This window comes from Babylonia areolata, chromosome 5, assembly GCF_041734735.1.
Source record: "Babylonia areolata isolate BAREFJ2019XMU chromosome 5, ASM4173473v1, whole genome shotgun sequence".
Classification (NCBI taxonomy): Eukaryota; Metazoa; Mollusca; class Gastropoda; order Neogastropoda; family Buccinidae; genus Babylonia; species Babylonia areolata.
In genome coordinates this window covers 27,554,851-27,566,041 of record NC_134880.1, presented here as the reverse complement: position 1 = coordinate 27,566,041, position 11,191 = coordinate 27,554,851, and the positions used below count along the sequence as shown (strand labels likewise).

Sequence of the window (11,191 nt, the reverse complement as noted above, 5' to 3'; positions counted from 1 at the left end):
TGTAAGACATATGACAGAACGCTAGCTGGTGCAGTTGTCATGCAAATAAAGAATAATGACGAATATATATATATATTTTTTTTTAAGAAAAAAAAAAGATAAAACGTTCTCAGCTTTCTGAAATAAACAATAAAAGATTTTCTTAAAAAAAATCGAAATATATCTTGTGTTCTGTAGCCATATTTCTCTGACTTCATATCATAAAATAAGAAATTGAAGGTCGGGTTAGTAGTGTCAGATGTCCCAATGACGTTAGTACAAAAAATATTCACCATCCAACAACTTCTGTTTCTTTGGTCAGATTTGCTGATATATATATATATATATATATATATATATATATATATATACATATATATATATATGTATATATATATATCATAATAATAATAATTTTTTAATATAAAAATATTTTTAAAAAAACAAAAAACAAAAAACAACAAACAAACAACAACAACAAAACAAAACAAAAAAAAAACAGAAAAAAAAACTGCCGACTATTATTCAAGTGTTACAATAAAATTTCAAGTCTGTAACTTAATTCGAAGTAGGGAACCAAAAATATACATTTTTAGACGCCATGCGCCACCCTAAGAGCCAGTGCAATATTGTTTCCTAGTTAGAGAAGGCGTAGTCCTTCACAAAAGACTGAACTGCAAATGATTTCCCATTGCAGTGCAATCAAACACTGACTGATCATGCAGCTCTCACTTTGCTGGTTACCGTTGGCCCCACTGTAAGCTTATGTCAATATGCAATCTCCGATATAAGCCGAGCGCTGAGCCGGGAGAATAATTACAGTACGCACGTAAAAGACCAATATTTGACCTGGCATCAGCCAGGACTCATTCACCTTCCGTTGGCTGGCTGCCAGACACGCACGCGCGGATGAATTCATGCGTGTGTCCGGACAGTCTCCCAGCGTATTGACCTTGGGATCATTGATATCGGAGGATCCTGCTGCCATGTAATAGTCACTGAGTCGTGTCCGACTACGACCAGCAGAGGAGGCAACTGCTGTTCCGACTATTTCGGCTAGAATTTGATTACAGTGGAGAGTATCTTGACCAAGTCACATCCTCACTCTCCGGCTCGGCCAAGATCGAGAGTTTTTTAGGACAGTCGGCGTTGGGATAGTTCCCAAAGGCCAACTAGCCCCCGGTGCAGTTTTGCTTCCTAGTTTGAGAGTGATAGTCCTTCACAAAAGACTAAGTGTGTAAACAGTTTCCCATTGCATTGGAGAAACAAGCCAATGATACAGCTCTCACTTTGCTGTTGGCCCAACTGTAGACTTACGTGCCATGTAGACCCTTGATTCTACTTATCGCTTCTACTTCTGGTACATTTTGTCCACCAGTATGCCTTGGAACGGCTGCATGCTTCCTGTGGGACGTTGCGGGTCCGTGGCACGGGCTCACGTACACCGGCCTTGTAAACCCCGCTTCCTACAGATAACATGCACCCCACTCCCCCCTCCCCCACCCCCGGGTTCCATCCCCGCTCCTCCACCCTTCACACTCACTTCTACTCACCCCCACCCCCACCCCCCGCCCCCATCGCCCCCCCTCTCCACCAGTCATACTGTCCTGTCCAGCAGTGCTGATAGACAGGAAGGGGGGTGGGGGTTGGGGGGTCTCCAGGGCTGGAATCACAGCCGTGTGTGGGCCTTTCTTTTGGCTTCTATGCTTCTGTATAGAATTGTTGATCCCTGGTTTAATTCAGGAGATCAAAACAGGAATTCAAAGAGCGAAATATCCCCACCACCAAAACCACACTCTTTCCTTCACAATCCTTCCACCACCCCCCTTCACACTCCATCTGCAGACCTTCCACACTTCTTCCACAAACCTCCTTTCCACAATCCTTCTGTTGTCCTTTTTAACTGTTGTATAAATGTAGCCATGTCCCGAGTGGTTATTCAAGGGTACGGCACAAAAGACTTAACTAAATGATTGATTGAATGAAAGGATAGACAAGATCCCACGCACAGGCCAGGAACATATAGAGGCCAGTCACAAATGGGTTTTTCTATTGTTTTATTTACAATAGTTATGAGAACATAAGAAAAGAACTAAAAGGAAGACATAAAAAGAGAAGACCTAAGAGAAGAAGTAATGAGAAGAAGACAACTAGGAGAAGACTGAGAAGAAGAAGAACAAAAAGAGAAGAAGACAATGAGAAGTAGACTAAGAAGAAGTAATGAGAAGAAGAAGACAGTGCGGCAATACGTAGCGAGGTGTCAGCCGTTGTGGGAGCACACACGACACAACACACTGCTCGACGCAGCAAGAGAGAGAGAGAGAGCTGGCTCTGGTCAGATGACTGACCAGGTATGAAATGACCACTCATCCCTCACTGTGCCAATTTATGCAAGTTTAGCGGACCGCAAAGGCCGTCACGTGTGCTTGCAAGCAGATCGTCACTAATCACGGAGAATTCGATGACAATTGTGTTTGTTTAAAGGTGTTCAGTGACAGATTTCTAAATGATTCCTGAACCGATTTACGTCGGATAAGTTGCAAAAGAAAGAGCTCAACACCTACTTTATAATCAGTATAAAATGAAGTGTTGGTTATTTAAGATGAATTTATAATCTTAATCTAAGTCACCTGAACAGGGTCAGTTTTAACGAGCTCGTCGCTGAAAATTACAAACTGTGTTAAATCAGTGTAACGTAGGCAAACATAAATGGAACAGACTTAAAGATGGAATTGCGACGATTCTGCCAGTATATAATACTTGTAGTTTACTGATCTGACAAAAGAGGTATTAATTAATTACAGTGGAACACAAACACAAATTCGCTCTCAGCCAACGACGTACCGCGACGTGACACTGGTCGAGCCGTCAGCAGGTGGTCTGGCGAGACAAAATGATGTAAGTGGAGTGACGTCACACATTCTGTGCAGGGGTTAGGAGGGAAAACTGTCGTCTGCTAATACAGCTTGTGCGTGAGGCAAGCTAATACAGCTTGTGCGTGAGGCAAATATTGGAGCAAGCATAGCGCTTGGTCACATAAACAAAGTGAGTCTATTGTTTTAACCCGATGTTCGGTTGTGTGTGTGTGTGTGTGTGTGTGTGTGTGTGTTTCCCTGGAAATACTTTGTCTGCCAATACCAAATTTGACTTAAACATAGTATGAAAAAAATCTTCACAGTCATACCAATAATAGGTTGTACGTCTCCCGAATTAAGCTGTATGTCAGAATCGTTAACGGTTTATTTCGTTGAAGTTCGTTCGGAAATCCGAAAATTCTATTAAAAAAACCAAACAAACAAAAAACTGATTTCCCACTGAGTTAGGCATACTATACTAGAAGGTAGGTTGTATTCGAAGACGACACGAGCTCGTTTTTCTTGATCACAATTGAAAGGAAAGAAATACAAATTCTGGACAGAACACATACAGTGATTCTACCTACATCATCGACGTGTTTACTGCATATAAATATTCTAAAGTGGACACTGAATTAAATGGATTGAACAAAAATTGAGTTGATCGTTTCTTTCAGCTGGTTGTAGGCCTAGACTGGTTCGTGCATATCTAAAGATCTACCATGTGCTGTGGTGTGCTTGAAGGGATGGCAAAGTCTCCTTTACCGCCGAAATAAAAGAATAATCAAGATATAACAAAACACACAAAAAACATGATTTAAACGGTGTTATTACGTCCACTACAATCACATCGATTTATCTCATGAAGAAGAAAATGCAGTGGGGATTAGTCTGCTTGCTTCAGAACTGAAAATGCACTTTTCAGTGATTTGTTTGTTTGTTGTTGTTGGTTTTTCTGTTGGTTTTTTATCCTCATGATTCCTCTACTGGATAAAGCGCGAAGCAAAAATGAGTCTTAATTGAAGGCTTTGCCTCTTGTTGCCTTCTTTTTATATTCTGAAATCTTGTACATTAAATGAAACATAAATGGGTGTGTTTGCGGTATTTTAATTATTTTAACTTGATGGTGTGGTTGTTTTGTTGGTTTTTGTTTGTTTGTTTGTTAATTGTTGTTGTTTTAGTTTTTGTTTGTCTTTGAGTGGCGTATCCGGTCAGTGCCATGAGTCGAATGATGGTTCTGGGACGTTCTCACTATCTGAGCCAAGCGTGATATAGACTATCGCCACCGTCCGGCCATGCAGTCACTCTTTCTCTCCACCACTCCACCGATGTTTTGAATTATTACTATCTTTATTTTACACACACGCACACACATGCAGGCACAAATACACGACTGAGGTACAGGCAATCTAACATCTGTCAAAAATTAATAACAGGCACTTCCGGAAGAAGACGTGCACACAACCTTTCGTAGATACATTAATTTCTCTTTGAAAGGGGATATGTATCTGCACGTAGAATGGTGTGAAATTGTGTATGTGTGTGTGCGCGCGCGTGTGTGGTGTGTGAATGTATGCGTGTCTATGTGAGTATGTGTGTCTGTGCATGTCCGTAACCTTGTGGCATGTAATCGGTGTGCAGAGAGGGGAAAAAACAGAGATCATCACAGTTGAATAAATAAAAGCATCCACATGGTTTGTGGACCTGTACATTGAATGAAGTAGGGCCCACATTCATAATCAATCATGATCATAAACAGGAGTTGTGGCCTCAGTGTCACACCCTGCTCTCGTCATAGTGGTGACCTCAGTTTCAACCATGCATCCTCCACTTCCATGCTTGCGCAGAGTTCTTTTTCAAGGTCTTTGGTGTCAGCAGATTCGACGCGGGGCTGCCGTTGCGAGGACGTGATGACAGTCTCCACTCAGGAGGGAACATCCACTCAGTCTGCCTTCACGACCAGGCCACTATATTGTCTTCGCTTGGGAGCTTATTACAAGTGATGTCCAGCTTATGCTGAATCAGAACAGGCGCTATTGAACACCACAATGGTGACTCATCAGTAGGGCGGGATCTCCTCTTGTGTGTGGCTTTCTGGTGGCATAGTAATAATCATTGATGGCTTCCTGTGGTCTGCTGGTGCTGGAATTGTGGCAGACGAACCTGAGTGTGGCTGTGTAAGGGATAAGCGACGTGTACATATATCATAAAAATATATCAGTTTTGTTTGTTTTTTATCAGTAGCCCAGCTGATCACACGAGGTCATATCAAGAATGAAAAACTATAAATATTGATCCCGTAGAACCTGAACCCCCCCAAAAAAAACCTGGAAAAGAGCAGTAGGCACAAGTATTAATATTGCATATTGATGATTCACTGATAATGAGAATTAATCTATGAAACGCCTTTGCCACTGACCATTCCGTCAATTGTTGTTGTTGTTGTTTTGTTTTCACCAGTCGATTAAAAAGCAAAACAAAAAAACAACAACAAACAAAAAAAAACCCAACTAAACTGAACATAGTTATTGATAAATATACATAACACACAAAATTATACACAATAGCCGGCATACAAAACAAAACAAAAATTCTTATCACAATTTCAAACGGTCGAGATCGACGGTCTCTGGTGGCATGAACTTCAAAATGAGTGTTTTCAAAAGGTATGTCTACTGGATAACTTGACCAACATACACAGCCGCAAAATTGACTGAAATGTTGAGAAAACACAGAAAACGAGCAAAAAACCCAAACAAATAAAAAACAAAACAAAAAACAAAAACAAAAAAAGGGGGAAAGAAAGATTCGGTGCTTTAATCTCACTTTTAATGAGATGAAAAGGAAAGAATTGCTGTAAGAATGATTGTGTGAGCATGCACACAGGGGTGTGTGTGTTGTTCTTGTTGTGTCTGTATGTCGGTTTCACCAGCTCATGCAGTCAGGAAATGATGTTTCCTTTGCAAAATAGCAAACCGGCTATTGATCTTTCGAAGGAAGAATTGACAGCTTATTAACTCGTTGTGTACACGTTCTGTTCGTCAGTATAATTATGTAGGTTCGCCAACAACTCTTTTTCATTGTACAGAAATTGTAATTTACCACAAAACAACATACAAAGAACAAGGCACTGCATTGTGTTGGCTTTTTCACTAGTTAGTGGGCTGGTTAGTTGGTTTGTTGTTCAGCGAGTTGACTAGTTGCCTACATGCTAGTTTGCGTGACTGGTTGGCGTATCATGGACACACACACACACGCACACACAAGTGCACACACACACAAGTGCACACACACACACACACACACACACACACACACACACCATCTTATCATTCTGAACTTGCACAACTTCACATCGCTGACAATGAGAACAAAGATTGATGGACATCATGTGGAATTACATTCTGCTGCTATGGACAACGATTAATATGAGGGTGTTTCAAAGTAGTCATAAATATATAAAGCTGTTTTATTCCACTGTAACAACAATTAAGATATTAAACAAAAAAGAAAAACATGAATAATTATCAGCCGTTTTCCCTGATTGTGTGATGCACCAAATGAAATTCTTGGCTCCCGGCACCTTAGATGTAAGACATGTATGCAAAAAGAGTATTGAATCTGCCATGAGTTTATGTACATGTACCGGTATACAAGCATTCTCTATAACTTGTCACACAATGAACTATCTACAAGTATTATTCAGTACACAGCACAAACATCCAGAATAATGATAATAGTGGATTACAATATTTAGTAGCTGGAAAGCTTGCATAGACTTATTCTTTACAGTAAGGTTATCTAAAATACAGTCATACAAGGAAACCATGGAATAAAACCATGGAATTAAAAGCAATAAATACCAGGATGGACACTGGTAGAAAACAGCATGTGCATGGTTACACACACACACACACACACACACACACACACACACACACACGCACGCACACACACACACACAGAGATTCTCACATACATACACAAATGTATAGACTATTATATATCTACATATCAACAGAGAACAAAAAAAATGTTTAGATTTGTGTCATATACCAATTATATTAAATAGCAATATTATTGAATATTACAGTGGAGTCATCAATTGCAATCACAGACCAAAAAAAATATATTAAAATACAAATTTGTGTTTTATGGCATACATCAAGCCTCTATATTATCAACATTACTGTATATATTATAATAAACAGAAAAAAACACTGAACAAAGTAAATCACATTAATTACAACACATGTAAGCAAAAAATGTTGTAAAATTATCATTTTTCTGTTCTCACATTTGCAACAAACTAAAATGATCAATCCTTTATTTTCACACACACACACACACACACCAATAGCTGCAAATTAAATTGCTTCATTCTATATATCACAATATATCACATACTTATACCAGGCTCAATAAGGGTACTGCTAATAGTTTCAAAGAATGTGCAATTAGTTTGAATAAAAGTGTACAAACACTAAAGTGCACTTGTGGGCATCTATGTATAATGTTTAGGGTCAGTTATGCACACACACACACACACACACACACACACACACACACACACTTGCCACAGCATGTATGTATATAAGAACATTTGAAAAATTCAAAAAAGCATGATTGTGAAGCAATGTAACTACAAATATATGGTGCATTATTTTCACAAACAAACAAAAGTACTTAAGATTTAAAAAAAATTTTTTTATAAGTTCCCCAAAAAAAACTGAAAGTAAATTACAAAATTCTTTGAGTAACATTTTTTTTTTTTTTAAAGTCTCAGTTTTAAAGTTACATATATGCAATCACTGCACACCTCATGCAATTAAATAGTGCACCAAACACCAAGAGCAATGAACTCTCACAAAAATATTCCAGTCTGGACGATGGTCAAGCTTTTTATGAAGGTATATCTATCATTTTAGAAAAGCGTTTGGTATCTCAATCTTGCCCATAAACAGCTTCACTGTTTGTTGTTGTTGTTGGTTTTTTTAAAAGATACTTCACACATAAAGATTGTTTTCTTGTGAATGTTACAATGATGGCAATAAAAATTATTCATCATGATCATCATAATGATGATGATGATGATACTACTACTAGTAATAATAATCAAAATCATCATGATCATCATCATCATCATCATCATCATCATCAGAACAGTTATGTGCATTTTATTTAGCAGCTTTGCTCTCCACAAACTCTGAGTCACTGATCACACATAAAATGAACCACTCAGGATAACTCCTCCCTGAATACAGTAATGAAATAATTGATATAAGATATATATATATGTGTGTGTGTGTGTGTGTGTGTGTACATATATATATGATATAAATACATTGTCTATATATAAATACATTCAACTTTGAAGCACAGCTGGTCACACTGACTGGGGTTCGAGGCAAAAGATTTTTTTCTTAGAATTAAGACCCTTTTTCATAAGCTTATTCTTTTCTCTTTTTTTCCAGAAACCATCAATAAACATACAAGATACCCAATTATAGTTTCTGATACTACAGATCTATCAGTCAAACATATAAGACATTCAATTACAGTTTCTGATAATATAGATCTATCAGTCAACCATAATTTTCTAAGGAAAGGCACTGTCAACCAAATAACATCAGATGAATAAAGTGACTGAAATACAGATCTTCTATTTGCTTTTTTTTCCCCCCCCCAATAAGAAGCACTTAATTCTTGAAAGCTGAGTGTGGGATAGCAATAACATGTACATCATGATGCGCACATTACAATTTATATTAAGCATGTAAATATTAGAAGTTATAACCTATAAAAGTAACTCACATTTAATGATTTATGCATTTGCATTTGTGCGCTTCAGGAGTTGAAAAGACTCACTTTACACAACAACAATAAAGTTTAAGTCAATATTCCTTCCCGTGCATTTAATTGAAGTTTATGGATCAGAAAAGAAAAGCAAAAGTTCCATACAAAGGCAATACCCATCCTGTTTTTCTTGCATCAACAGAGAACCACACATATGTTCTGAAATGGTTCCTTCTTCTTTTTTTTTTTGGGGGGGGGGGGGGGCTCAAACAGAAAAGCAAGATATGCACTGAGGCATTTCCATTATCCCTGATTCATACATCAATAGAAAAATAAAGATTTCATCTAAACAACAAGGAAAGTGTTTTCTATATTTTGTGTGTAAAACTTGTAATTATTTACTGTATTCTTGTTTGCTGTTGTTCTTGTCATTTCTTTCTAGATATATACACATTGTGAAATCCTTCCACATGTTGTCCATGAAGAACTTGAGAATGGCCTGCAATTTCAAGAATGGGAGTCTTGGAGCAAACAAGCTCTAAGTGTTTGAAATATCTTTGTGTGCACGTGTGTGTGTGTGTGCATGTGTGTGTGTGTGTGCGCATATGTGTGTGTGTGTGTGTGTGTGTGTGTGTGTGTGCGCGTGCATGCATGCATGCATGTGCGTGTGTTGTGTGTATGTTATCTTTACATTTATCAATACCATGTACATTCTGCTGAATGTGATATATAAACACATAGAGTCAGAGAAAGCTTTCTTGGTGAAGATTATGTATCACACATTTTTTGCTTGTGCAGAAAATTACTGTATTTCAACATCACAAATAAAAATAGATTTATCATCTGCTGTTTATCCTAATTTATAATTTAGTATATATCAACATTTAACCATACTGGCAGATACTAACCACTTAAGAGCTGCTGCTGAGTATGAACAATATGAAGAGTTTACCAAATGGGTCTTTTGTACCTTTCCTCTAAAGCCCACTATCCAACACAGCGATGAGTACACGTCCATTCTAGCCATTAACTAATTACTGTCCAGATACTTCACACGCTGATCCACCCATCTGGCCTCTTCGATCAGTCCGTGCTTGGCGTAGAACTGCAGCAGAGACTTGTAGCGCTGGCAGACATCGAACCCCACCAAGGTGTGCAGCTTGCGCAGGTCCACTGGGCAGAGGTGCATGGGCTGGCGGAAGTCCTCCTCGAGGTGACCAGACCCGTTCATGCAGCAGTCATAGAACACGCAGTGGTCCACACCCAGCAGATGCAGGATCTCGTGCACCACAAGCTTACACGATCGGTGGATCATCAGCCGGGATTTCTCCAGCTCCGCAATAGGCCTGTGCACTGTCTGAATGTCGTACCAGTGCTCAGTGGAGAAGGTGATGGTGGGGTTGTAGCGACACAGACTGAAGACGGCCACCCTGTGCAGGCCTGCTGCCATGCCCGCCACAAAGAGGTCAGAGGCATCTCCGTACAGGTCCTGGGTGGTGAGGGCGATCAGGCACAGTGCTTGGGGAGGTATCAGCGTACGAAGTTTGGACAGGATGGAATCCACCCGCAGCTGAAGATGTCCGGTCTTGGCGCTGTAGCGGCAGAGAAGCTCTGTGCGCTTGATGCGTGTGCTGCGCCCGCTGCTGCCACGAAGAACTGGGTTGTCCACAACCGCCACCCTCCCCTCTTTCACGTCAAGGTCTAAGGGAGGTAACTGCTCTACAGGCATGCATAGAAAGCGACTGGTGTAGTCCACCAGGTCTGAAAACTCCAAGTTTTGATCATCAAACTTTCCTAGCTGCAGAATGCAAATTTTACCTTCAGGGTATTTCTCCCTTAAAGACGCCCCCTTACTGCAAAAAGTTTGGTTGGTGTACTTGACCTTACGGCTTGACAACCAAGGGTTCTCCTGCAAGAACTGGGAGTACGTCTGTCCATCTTCGTCATACTGCGCCAACCAGTCGTCTGGATTTGTTGGGTGAGGTATTGGCTTGAAGAACTCTCCATACGGAGAAAACGAAAGTATATTTTTGGAAGACGATAATGATTTCACTTGCTGCTGGGATCCACTTGAAAATTCTCTTGGAATGTTTTGTGACCTACCATACCCAAGAGCCTGGAGGCGGGCATTCTTGTCCCTGTGTTTGAAGCCACGGGCAAATGGGACATGGCGGACTCTTTTACTTGTCCTAGAAGATGCTGGTCCACTGCTGTCCTTTGTTTTTGCATATTTGGGCATGGCGTGGAGTCCAAAGGCAGACTTCGTGTAAAGAAGACCTGGAGAAAAAAAAGTCAAATAAAATTGATAAAAATCAATCAGTTCAACTGCTTCCACACTTGTATAAACACTTATAGCCCTGCTGACCTTATCAAACCTCAGAGTTGTGAAGAAAGAGTATCAAACTATTCAACACAAAACTTCCATAACAATCATGAACAACATCTGTATCAGTGTATGGCAGATTTTGTGCCTTTTTGTGATGTTAGTGTTAGTGCTATTCACACATTAAAAAAGAAAAAGTATTAAGTTATAACAGGTAAAGGAAGAAAGGGCTTTTTTT

General features: G+C 39.6%; 1 protein-coding gene across 1 annotated transcript in view; it reads right to left on the bottom strand.

Annotated features, from left to right (window-relative positions):
- Positions 1 to 4,196: 4,196 nt before the first annotated feature.
- Positions 4,197 to 11,191, bottom strand: part of LOC143282011 (archaemetzincin-2-like) — an 8,611-nt gene continuing 1,616 nt past the window's right edge. The window contains exon 2 of the mRNA XM_076587412.1: positions 4,197 to 10,907. Within this exon, the coding sequence (XP_076443527.1) occupies positions 9,661 to 10,869 (1,209 nt within the window). The 5' untranslated portion in view covers positions 10,870 to 10,907 and the 3' untranslated portion in view covers positions 4,197 to 9,660. The remainder of the gene's footprint in view (positions 10,908 to 11,191) is intronic.